At 42.0% G+C, this 11449-nt stretch overlaps 1 protein-coding gene across 1 annotated transcript; it reads right to left on the minus strand.

Annotated features, from left to right (window-relative positions):
• Positions 1 to 2864: 2864 nt before the first annotated feature.
• Stfa3 (stefin A3) lies at positions 2865 to 7720 on the minus strand. The gene is made up of 3 exons (NM_025288.2): positions 7609 to 7720; positions 4479 to 4580; positions 2865 to 3062 (listed from the first exon to the last, which is right to left on the minus strand). Exons 1-3 carry the CDS (start codon positions 7690 to 7692, stop codon positions 2937 to 2939), a joined length of 312 nt encoding a protein of 103 aa, NP_079564.1. The 5' UTR covers positions 7693 to 7720; the 3' UTR covers positions 2865 to 2936.
• Positions 7721 to 11449: the final 3729 nt, after the last annotated feature.

Below are 11449 nucleotides of genomic sequence, written 5' to 3' on the forward strand. Positions count from 1 at the left end.
TAGCAGCCTTATTTATAATAGCCAGAAGCTGGAAAGTACCCAGATGCCCCTCAACAGAGTAATGGATACAGAAAATGTGGTACATTTACACAATAGAGTACTACTCAGCTATTAAAAAGAATGAATTTATGAAATTCCTAGGCAAATGGATGGACCTGGAGGGCATCATCCTGAGTGAGGTAACCCTATCACAAAAGAACTCAAATGATATGTACTCACTGTTAAGTGGATATTAGCCCAGATACTTAGAATACCCAAGATATAAGATATAATTTGTGAGACACATGAAACTCTAGAAGAACGAAGACCAAAGTGTGGACACTTTGCCCCTTCTTAGAATTAGGAACAAAACACCCATGGAAGGTGTTACAGAGACAAAGATTGGAGCTGAGACGAAAGGATGGAACTTGTAAAGACTGCCATATCCGGGGATCCATCCTATAATCAGCCTCCAAACGCTGACACCATTGCATACACTAGCAAGATTTTGCTGAAAGGACACTGATATAGCTGTTTCTTGTGAGACTGTCCCGGGGTCTAGCAAACACAGAAGTGGATGCTCACAGTCAGCTATTGGATGGATCACAGGGCCCCCAATGGAGGAGCTAGAGAAAGTACCCAAGGAGCTAAAGGGATCTGCAACCCTATAGGTGGAACAACAATATGAACTAACCAGTAACCCCGGAGCTCGTGTCTCTAGCTGCATATATATAAGAAGATGGCCTAGTCGGCCATCAGTGGAAAGAGAGGCCCATTGGTCTTGCAAACTTTATATGCCTTAGTACAGGGGAACTCCAGGGCCAAGAAGTGGGAGTGGGTGGGTAGGGGAGTGGGGGGGGAGGGTATGGGGGACTTGAAATGTAAATGAAGAAAATACCTAAAACAAAACAAAACAAAAGAAAACAAAAACAAAAAAAAAGAACTGATAAATGTGACCTCATAAAACTGGAAAGCTTCTGTAAGGCAAAGGACATAGTCAATAAGACAAATCGGCAACCTACAGATTGGGGAAAAAATCTTCACTAATCCCACATTCAATAGAGGGCTAATATCCAAAATATATAAAGAACTCAAGAAGCTAATCACAAAACACCAAACAACCCAATCCAAAAATGGGGTATAGAACTAAACTGGGAATTCACAACTGAGGAATCTTAAATTTCTGAGAAGTATCTAAAGAAATGTTCAACGTTCTTAGTGATCAGAGAAATGCAAATCAAAACGACCCTGAGATTCCACCTTACACCAGTCAGAATGGGTAAGATCAAAACCTCAGGTGACAACACATGTTGGTGAAGACATGGAGAAAGAGGAACACTCCTCCATTGCTGGTGGGATTGCAAACTGGTACAACTACTCTGGAAATCAATCTGGAGATTCCTCTGAAAATTGGAAAAAGATCTACCTGAAGACCCAGCTATATCACCCTTGGGAATATACCCAAAAGATGGCCCACCATACCACAGGGTCACGTGTTCCACTATGTTCAAAGTGGCCTTATTTGTGATAGCCAGAAGGTGGAAAGAACCTAGATGTCCCAAGACAGAAAAATGGAAAGAAAATGTGGTTCATTTACACAAAGGAATACTACTCAACTATTAAAAAGGAGGACAACCTGCCTTTTGCAGGCAAATGGATTGAACTAGAAAATATCATCCTGAATGAGGTAATTCAGGCGCAGAAGGACATGCATGGTATGTACGCACTAATAAGTGGATATTAGCCAAAAACAAACAAACACCCATACAGAATACACAAGATACAGTCCACAGAATTCAAAAGGCTCAACAAGCTAAAGTGCCCAAGTGAGGACACCTCAGTCCCACTTGGGAGAGAGAAGAAAGCAATCATAATTGGGGAGGGAGGGACTTGGTGGCGGGGGACCTGATCTGGTCTTGGGTGAGGGGAAAGGACTGAAACCCTGAAGGCCCGCAGAAAGAATGAAAACAGGCAACCTCAGGAAATAGGAGGTTGGGGGGCCCCTTCCCCAGAGTGCACCAGAGACCTGGGAGGTGAGAGACCCTCAGGACTCACAGGGAGGGACCTTTAATGAAATGCTTGACAGTAGGGAGAGGGAACTTATAGAGCCCACCTCCAGCAGGAAGACAGGACATCAAGTGAGGGATGGGGTTGCCATCCCACAGTCACACCTCTGACCCATAATTGTTTCTGTCTGAAAGAATTACAGGGATGGAAATGAAGAGGAGCCTGAGGAAAAGAAGGTCCAGTGATAGGCCCACATGGGATCCAGGACAAGGGGAGGTCCCAAGACCTGACTTTATTACTGAGGCTATGGAGTGCTCACAAAAAGGGATCTATCGTGACTGCCCTCTGAAAGACTCAACAAGCAGCTGAAAGAGTCAGATGTAGATATTTGCACCCAACCAATGGACAGAAGCAGCTGACCCCTGTTGTTGAATTGGGGAAGGCTGAAAGAAACTGAGAAGAGCAATCCTTTAGGAGGACCAGCAGTCTCAATTAATCTGGGCCCCTGAGATCTTTCAAACACTGGACCACCAGACAGCATACACCAGCTGATATGATGCCCCCAACACACATATAGTAGAGGACTTCCAGGTCTATGTTCACTCAGAGATGATGCCCCTAACCCTCAAGAGACTGGAGGCCCCAGGGAGTTTAGAGGTCAGATGGGGTGGAGGGTGGGGGTATCCATGTGGAGACAGGGTGTGGTGGGGAGGAGGTGTGGGATATGGAGCAGTTGGAGGGTAGGAGGGGAAGGGCAGGGAATGGAATATGGAGTGTAAAAAAATGAATTACAAAAAAAATTAAATTTAAAAATAGTAATTATCTAGGAAGTAAATGTCAACACAATACTGAGTAACGATGGAGGAAAACAGTTATTTGAACAATGCTTCTTTATTGACGGCTGCATCTCTTTACAAGGAGAAGAATCAGGTCACTTTAGAATTGGCTGCTTACATGGAGGTCAGCTCATCAGTCTTGGTTTTGTTAGTCTGGTAACCCTTAAGTTTCAAATCATCTTCTCCAGAAAGGCCTCTGAAGACTTTCATGTGAAGGAAACAACCATTCCCTACATCTATCTGAAAGACATGAAAAAAGAAAAGAAGGGAAAAAGAGAGAAAGAAGGAAGGAAGGAAAGAAAGAAAGAGAGAGAGAGAGAGAGAGAGAGAGAGAGAGAGAGAGAGAGAGAGAGAGAGAAAGAAAGAGAGAGAGAGAGACACAGAGAGAGAGAGACAGGGGTAGGGGTAGGGAGAGGGAGAGGGAGAGGGAGGGAGGGAGGGAAAGAGGGAGGGAGCAAGGAAGGAAGGAAAAAAGAAAGAAAAGCAGATTATTTACATGGATTTCCATGGTATTACAAACCTTTTTTTTTTTTTTTTTTTTAAGACTTGATGTGTCAATCTCTCCTAAAACAACACTTCTGGCCCAAGACAGCACCCATGAACTGAACTTACATCAACCCTTGAGTTAAGAGAAAGAACAGTTAACAGTATGGCAGAAAACATATTTCTTAGACATATTTTTAACACCTTTGAGAAAAGTATTTCATTCTAATTATTTGCACCTCGGCACATCATGTGAAATGTAATTCCTGAAGACATCAGAAGAGAATGTTACATCCCCTCAAACTGGACTCAGATGGTTGTGAGCTGCCATGTGAGTGCTGAGAACCAAACCCAAGTCCTCTGCAAGAACAGCCAGAATCTACTAATCCATTTTTCCATCTGGGTTTAATTTATTATACTTTTCATTAAAATCTTGGCACAGATTACATTCTAGAGTTACATTTTATTTTCATGATGCCTAGAAATCAGCCTGTGTTTTTGGTGATCCTGTTTTCTGACTTCTAAGTTGGGAGAAAAATTGGCATATAATTTGATAAGGGAAAAGAAACTCAGATCTGCTTTAGAATATATGGACTGTATGGTCTCCATACCTCTGCTGTGTTACAACCTACTTTGTGAAAGCCCACCAGGCTGCCTCTTTTGTAAAGTAAAAATAAAGAGGCCTAGGTACCCTGAGGGTAACATTCCCAATGTTTTTTTCAACCTGAACTTGGGACATAGACCATCAGGATAAGAGTTGCCACTTTGTTCTTTAACGGAACAATAAAAGTTTTGTGTTCTACAGTAGATATTGTGCCATGGTATCACTTCCTACCTTAAATTTCAAATTCTACTAACCAAAATATACCATTATATATGGCACTATACAAAGTGTGTATATGTACATGCACATACATGTGTGTGTGTGTGTGTGTGTGTGTGTGTGTGTGTGTGTGTGTGTGTGTGTGTGTGATCACACTGACTTCTTATTGTAGGTCAGGAGAAAGCTTTCTGCATTCACAAGGTAAAACAAGGTAACAATCCTGTCATCCAAAGGATTGGGGAGTCTTCCATTTGCAAGTGTCTTAATTAAAGACCAGTGGTAGAAATGAAGCTAGAGTTGGGGCAACAGGAAACAATCACAAAAGTGCTTGAGGGAGGATGGTGTCTAACCTTAATGAACAAATTTTGTCCAGCAACGACTTGAGATTTATACTCGACAGCCTCGAATTTTTCATATTTCTCATTGGTTTGCTCTTCAAGCAGAGGTCTGACCTTATGAGAAAGAAAGAGATGATGTTAGGGCTGTGTTGACTCAGTTTACCTGACTTACAAATCTGGGAACCTCTTCCTGCTGAGAGTCATCAGAGATGCTGATGAACCTGGGCTGGCCACTCAAGTCTCTAATCCTGAACTTGGAAAACTGAAACAGGAGAATGTCATTCAAGAGCAGCGTGGGTTATATAGAAAGTTCCAGGTTATTGGGGATACTGATTGAATTCTGCCTCAAATATAAACACACACACACACACACACACACACACACACACAGAAAACAAAGTAAAAAAAAATCAATATAGTTATGATTTGCAATGAAGGGCCTCAATAGGTACCAGTAGGTACATCTGTGTTTGATCAATACAAAGTAAAGAGCTTGTAATGAAATTTTCTCTGGGCCCCCTCAGATCATCCTAGGATACAATAGCGTCCTAGGGCCTGAAAATGTGTGGGGACCCAATTGTCCATAATCTTGGAGGAATAGACTGAATTTTAAGACTTAACAAGGACTTACAGTAGTATCTGACCCATGGTGTTCTTTGAAGGAGGAATGATTGCTGCGATTGAGAAAATGCTTCCTAAAAATACACAGTTTACTGCCTGTTTCTCTGCCTTCCAATGCTTTAGTGGGAGTTGTCCCCTCAGGCTTTCTCCCGCAAGACAAAACAGATGAGTGACACCTGGAAGCTGAGCCACTACCCTATACCTGCTCACCTGACAGTAAAAGGGTTGACAGCAATGCCAAATGTTCTTTCTGGTCTTAAACCTGTGATCATGAAACAGTGCTTAATTAAGGTGTATTTTATAGTTTCCCTAGATATCATGATTTCCTCTGCGCTGTTAAATTTGAGGGAGAAGTGGCTCTTTTTTTTCAACCCTTTATGTAGCTTCTACAGTTTGTAGCCAGATGCTGAACACCTAGGGGAGACTCAGGAACTGCCCCTGTGAAATGGTTCATGGCTATGCATCTCTTATGGTGATTTAAGTCTGAGACCCTGGCTTCGAAAGAGACAGGAAGTTTGCTGCATTCCATCCCCTGATTCCTTCAGAGCTCCCCAAGGTGCAGATGCTGGGTTATGGAAAAAGACAGGTTGCTTAGTTTCTTATCTGGGTGGCTCTTAAACATTTTGTGTCTCGGTTTCATTATCTAAAAATAGGATGGAACCCATCCTTGCCTGTCTGGGAGCATGGAGAGCAACTGAGAGGTGGGACTGAAATCAAGGCTTTTAAAACAGAGAAGCTCCTTCCTGGGATGTGGTGGCCTTGTTAATATCTGTGTCTCATTCTGCTACTCTGGAGCTGCAAGAAAACATTTCTAAATTCATTTTATTATTGAAGAAATCACCCACACATGGTGTCATTAGCAAGATAGGCCTTCCTGCTCTAACAATTATATGATCAAAATATATTTTATGTATGTATAAAGTCTTCAAAGAACTAATGAGAATATCATGTTCAAAAATTACCCAACCAGGCAGGATAACACACCCCTGTAGCCTTGTTACTTGGGAAGCTAGAGGAAAAAGGATTGCTAGAATTTGTGATATTTGGATCACTCTGAGAAAGAGCAAGAAACTCTTTAAAAAAAAAAAAGCCAGTTATTCTAGATAACCAAATGGTCAGCTATTGAAACTCATGAAAATCTGCTGTAACTTTTTTTTTTCAAATAATTCTATTTCCCTGTCTATCCTCCTACAGTGCTGGTTCCTGGAACATCTCAGGGGGCACTTTATTTCAGTCGGCATAAATTCCAACTATGACTCATCAGTGTATATTTGTTTTTTAAATAATTTTTATGGAAGTTATTTTAGTCCTTTTAGCTCTTTCTTCTTACAGGTGGAATGGAAGGCTTTCCGTTGGTATCCTACTTTAAGGCTCCATCACTTCCAATTTTTATATCAGGTCCTACAGGAAAGGGAAATCATAGGTAGGAGTGCTCACTCTCCCAGAGACCTTGGAAGAAATATGGACACGCAGGCCTGTCTAGCCCTCTTCAGTGAGATCTGCATTTAATCTAGAGTGACTCATGTGCACATTTAAGGTTAAGGACACCAACTTGATGTAAGGATTCTAATGAAGATTTAAAGATTTAATATTCCTCAAAAATAAAATGCTCCACGATATTTATTGAAATAATCCTATGTGTGAGAACTATTTAGACTTAATTATTTGGTCACTGAATTTTAGCCTGTGACCCCCTGTAGAATGTTCAGTGCCCTAAGCATGAAGGCTCCCATATGTTCTACTCACATAAAATCTGATGATGCCTAGCAAGGCAGCACATGCCTGTAATCTCAGCACTTGAGAAGTCGAGGCAGCAGGAATGCCTTGAGTTTGAGGCTAGCCTGAGTTACCTGCACACTAGACCATCTAGCAAGACCAAGTGTCAAACAAACACACAGACACATGAGCAAATAACAAACCACACTGATCTGGTCCTCCATGATGTTTCAGTTTCAGAGACAATAACAACATGATGTAAGAAAATAAAGTGACAGATTGCAAACCTACCTTCATAATTCTCCTTTGTAAAACAGGCAACACGATCCACCTTTTTATATAGATGATAGTTAAGCAACATGTATTAACCTGCTAGAAACATTGAGTTCTATTTGACTGTGATGGTTTGGTGGGTGTAGCATCCTGGAATCACTTCAGGGATCCTTAACAACCTTAGGAGCCTCCATATATCAGCTTCAACAAGAGTGACTGGGATATTCCATCAGTCATTAGAGCTCCTGGGATCAGACATGTGAGGCACAGAGACCATCCAACATGAATCCACCTTCAGCTACTGGGGAAACTGAGGCTGCAGCAAAGAGTGTGGCTTGGCCCATTTTACTCTTGGAGTCTTAAAATTTTTCTGAAGGCCTAATGTTTCACTTCCAGTTGTATAAAGGGCTGAACCAAACCTGTATAGTTCGGTTTCTGTGTTTTCCCACACTCTTAATGCCATGCCAAATTATGAATCAAATGATGAAAGTTTGTTTTGGGATCAAGTTTTTTCTGAAATGCATTGACTCACCTTGTCAGCAATCATCTGGATTTCTGGTGTGGCAGGTCTGGCCTCTGACAGGCCTCCCTTTATTTTTAAGTTTTCTTGACTCATTGATGGGCAGGGTGCTGAGAAGAAATGATCCTACAAGCACTGAGACTCGGGGTTTTAAAGGTTATCTGTAAGCTCCTCCTCTAATGTCTTATCTCTGCAATATCTGAGGGACAGGGAAAATGAGTGTGGCCTCAGGCAAATCTTACTGCACCCCTGAGAGGAAATGCTGAGTGGGGTTGGGAGAAAATGAGTTGAAGGAAATGAAAAGGAGTGTGTGCCCAGGACTCGGGTGTGGTGAGCATGGCTCCTTCCTGCACGCTCTGTGCCAATAATATCATCATGTTGTGTCATATGAGGAAGGCCATGCACAACCAGAGTTTCTAAACATGTTAATGCTTGAAGAGTTCTTTAAAGAGATTAGTCAATAATGTCAGGCTGTTTGCTTAGGATCTTCTGCCTCTTCTGCCTCCTCCTTCAGAGCACTGAGATTATCGGCATGGCCTTGAATGTCTGATGCTTCTGCCTCTGTTTCCTAAGTAATGGGTTTACAGTCAGTAGGTAACTTGTCAGGTAATATCTCACCCATGTAAGAGGTAAAGCTTCTCATTAGAAGAATTGCTGGGTGTCAAGGGGGAAGTGCTAGGGATAACAGGGAACGAGGCACAGCAGAGGGACAGAGGCTTGCTGCTCACCCATCCCTGCCCACTGGGGTGATTCCACCACAGAGAAAGGGGGTAGACATGCTCAGTTCTGAGTGACAGAGACATAAGCATTTATTTTATTGTGTTATCCTGTATTTGAAACAATCCTAGAAATCAAGGTAAATATGAAATACACATATCTAAAAACAGCTAAAATCCCTTTTATTAGGAGCCTGAGATTTTGTCTATAAAAACAAAACAAAACAAAACAAAACCTGTTAAATCACCTTTCTTTAGATGTACAGAACCCAGAGTGTCTGGCAATCTTTATATAACATCAGAATCTTAGGCTTCTTTTAATGCTGTGCATCAACCGACTTAGCCTGTATCAGTTTTGTACATTTCTGTGGGGTTTGACTTACAGAAAAGAAATACAGCCTTGTAGAAAAAATGAAAGGGGAGTTGGGTTGAGAGGTCGCTGTTGGGCACTTTTCAGTGAGGTACAGAGGTTCGTATCCAAGGTCTTTCTAACCAAATTCTCTCAAGTGGGCAGGATTAACAAACACAATGGTCAACCAGAGTTCTAATAATTGATTTCATTGAAGACAGAACTGTGCCATTATGTAGCACACTCAGGCTTTCCTTGAACTCCTCTTGTAGTCCATCTTGATCTTGAACTTGTGAATCTGTCTCTCAAATTCTGGGATTATAAGCATGTGCCTCTGTGTCTAGTGCTAACATCTGCCAACTTGAAATGGCTTGTTGTTGTAATTTTCCTTGCTCACGTTCAGACTCAGAAAATGACACACTGGGGATGTAGCTCAGTGGTGGAGCTCTTTGCCAAGCTTGCTCATGGCACTGGGTTAATCCCTTGTATGACCAAGAAGAAAATAATCTTCCCCAAGGTGGATCATAGAACCCGTCCCTTGCAGACAGACATAAAACCTAGAAACCTTGTTCAAAACGTCCCCTGCCATTTCCTGTAGGTTTTGACCCCGAGCAGGTTGTTTAACCTGCCTTGCCTGGTAGTAGGTCATGCAATCTTCATTCTAGGAGGGGCTTTGCCCAGTGTCATATGGATGGATCTCTTCCCAGACAGACAAGAATCTGAACTGACCAGCATCGCTGGTAGACCATAAACTTCCCTGTCGATTCCCATTTGCAGTTAGCTGTCCATTTTGGGTAAAATCAAAACGTTAAAAACGGGCAGCTGCTGTTCTTGTGGAAGGACCTCACAGTTCAGAGAGGAAGATGAAGGCATGGAAAGTCTCTACCAACCCAAAAAAAAAAACCCTTGCCAGGAAGAGATGGCTGAGCTGAGCCTTGGAGGACAACAACTTAGTTTCCACTTCTAAATGTCATCTTGAAGGTTTTTCTTTTTTTTTCCTTTTTTTTTTTTTTTTTTTTTTTTTTTTTTTTTTTTTTTAATGAACAGCTGTGTTCTTGAGCTGGAGCTGACTTACAAGAAAATGTTCATCTCGGTAACTTTGACATTTCAATATATTCTCGTATATACTGCAGTTTGCTAAAGGTGTCGCCATTTGCTGCTTTAAACATATCTGTTTATTATTGCTGTGTATGGGAAAGGGGTGGCATGCAGATGAGGTCAGAGGACAACTCTGGGAAGCTGATACTCTACTTCCACTCTGGGATCCAAGATCAAACATGAGTTGTCTGGTTTTCTTGGTCAGTGGACTGAGCCATCTCGCTGGTTCTCATGTACTTTTATTTTTTTTTTTTACTATATATTTCTTTATTTACATTTCAAATGTTATCTCCTTTCCTGGTTTCCCCTCCAAAAATCCCCTATTCCCTTCTCCTCCCCCTCCCCTGCTCACCAATCCACCCACTCCCGCTTCTTGGCTCTGGCGTTCCCCTGTACTGGGGCATATAAAGTTTGCAATACCAAGGGCCTCTCCTCCCATTGATGGCCGACTAGTCCATCCTCTGATACATATGCAGCTAGAGACATGAGCTCGGGGGTACCGATTAGTTCATATTGTTGTTCCTCCTATAGGGCTGCAGACCCCTTTAGCTCCTTGGGTACTTTCTCTAGCTCCTTCATTGGGTGCCCTGTGTTCCATCCAATAGATGACTGTGAGTATCCACTTCTGTATTTGCCAGGCACTGGCATAGCCTCACAAGAGATAGCTATATCAGGGTCCTGTCAGCAAAATCTTGCTGGCATATGCAACAGTGTCTGGGTTTGGTGGTTTTTTATGGGATGGATCCTCAAGTGGAGCAGTCTCTGGATGGTCCTTTCTTCCGTCTTAACTACGAACATTGTCTCTGTAACTCCACCCACGGGTATTTTGTTCCCCATTCTAAGAAGGAGCGAAGTATCTGCACTTTGGTCTTCCTTCTTTTTGAGTTCCACGTGTTTTGCAAATTGTATCTTGGGTATTCTAATTTTCCCAGCAAATGGCTAAGATCAAAAATTCAGGTGACAGCAGATGCTGTCGAGGATGTGGAGAAAGAAGAACACTCTTCCACTGCTGATGGGAAAAGACAGCATTTTCAACAAATGGTGCTGGTTCAACTGGAGGTTAGCGTGTAGGAGAATGCAAATTGATTCATTCTTATCTCCTTGTACATAGCTCAAGATCAAGTGGATCAAGGACCTCCACATAAAACCAGATACACTGAAACTTATAGAGGAGAAAGTGGGGAAGAGCCTCAAACACATGGGCACAGGGGAAAATTTCCTAAACAGAACACCAATAGCTTATGCTCTAAGATCAAGAATTGACAAGTGGGACCTCATAAAATTGCAAAGCTTCTGTAAGGCAAAGGACACTGCCAATAGGACAAAACAGTTACCAACAGATTGGGAAAAGATCTTAACCAATCCTACATCTGATAGAGAGCTAATATCCAATATATACAAAGAACTCAAGAAGTTAGACTCCAAAGAACCAAATAACCCTATTAAAAATGGGGTGCAGAGCTAAACAAAGAATTCTCAACTGAGGAATACAGAATGGCTGAGAAGCACCTAAAGAAAAGTTTAACATCCTTAGTCATCAGGGAAATGCAAATCAAAACAACCCTGAGATTCCACCTCACATCAGTCAGAATAGCTAAGATCAAAAACTCAGGTGACAGCAAATGCTGGCAAAGATGTGGAGAAAAAGGAACACTCCTCCATTACTGGTGGGATTGCAAGCTGGTACAAC

The sequence above is a fragment of the Mus musculus genome, chromosome 16 (assembly GCF_000001635.26).
Source record: "Mus musculus strain C57BL/6J chromosome 16, GRCm38.p6 C57BL/6J".
Taxonomy (NCBI): domain Eukaryota; kingdom Metazoa; phylum Chordata; class Mammalia; order Rodentia; family Muridae; genus Mus; species Mus musculus.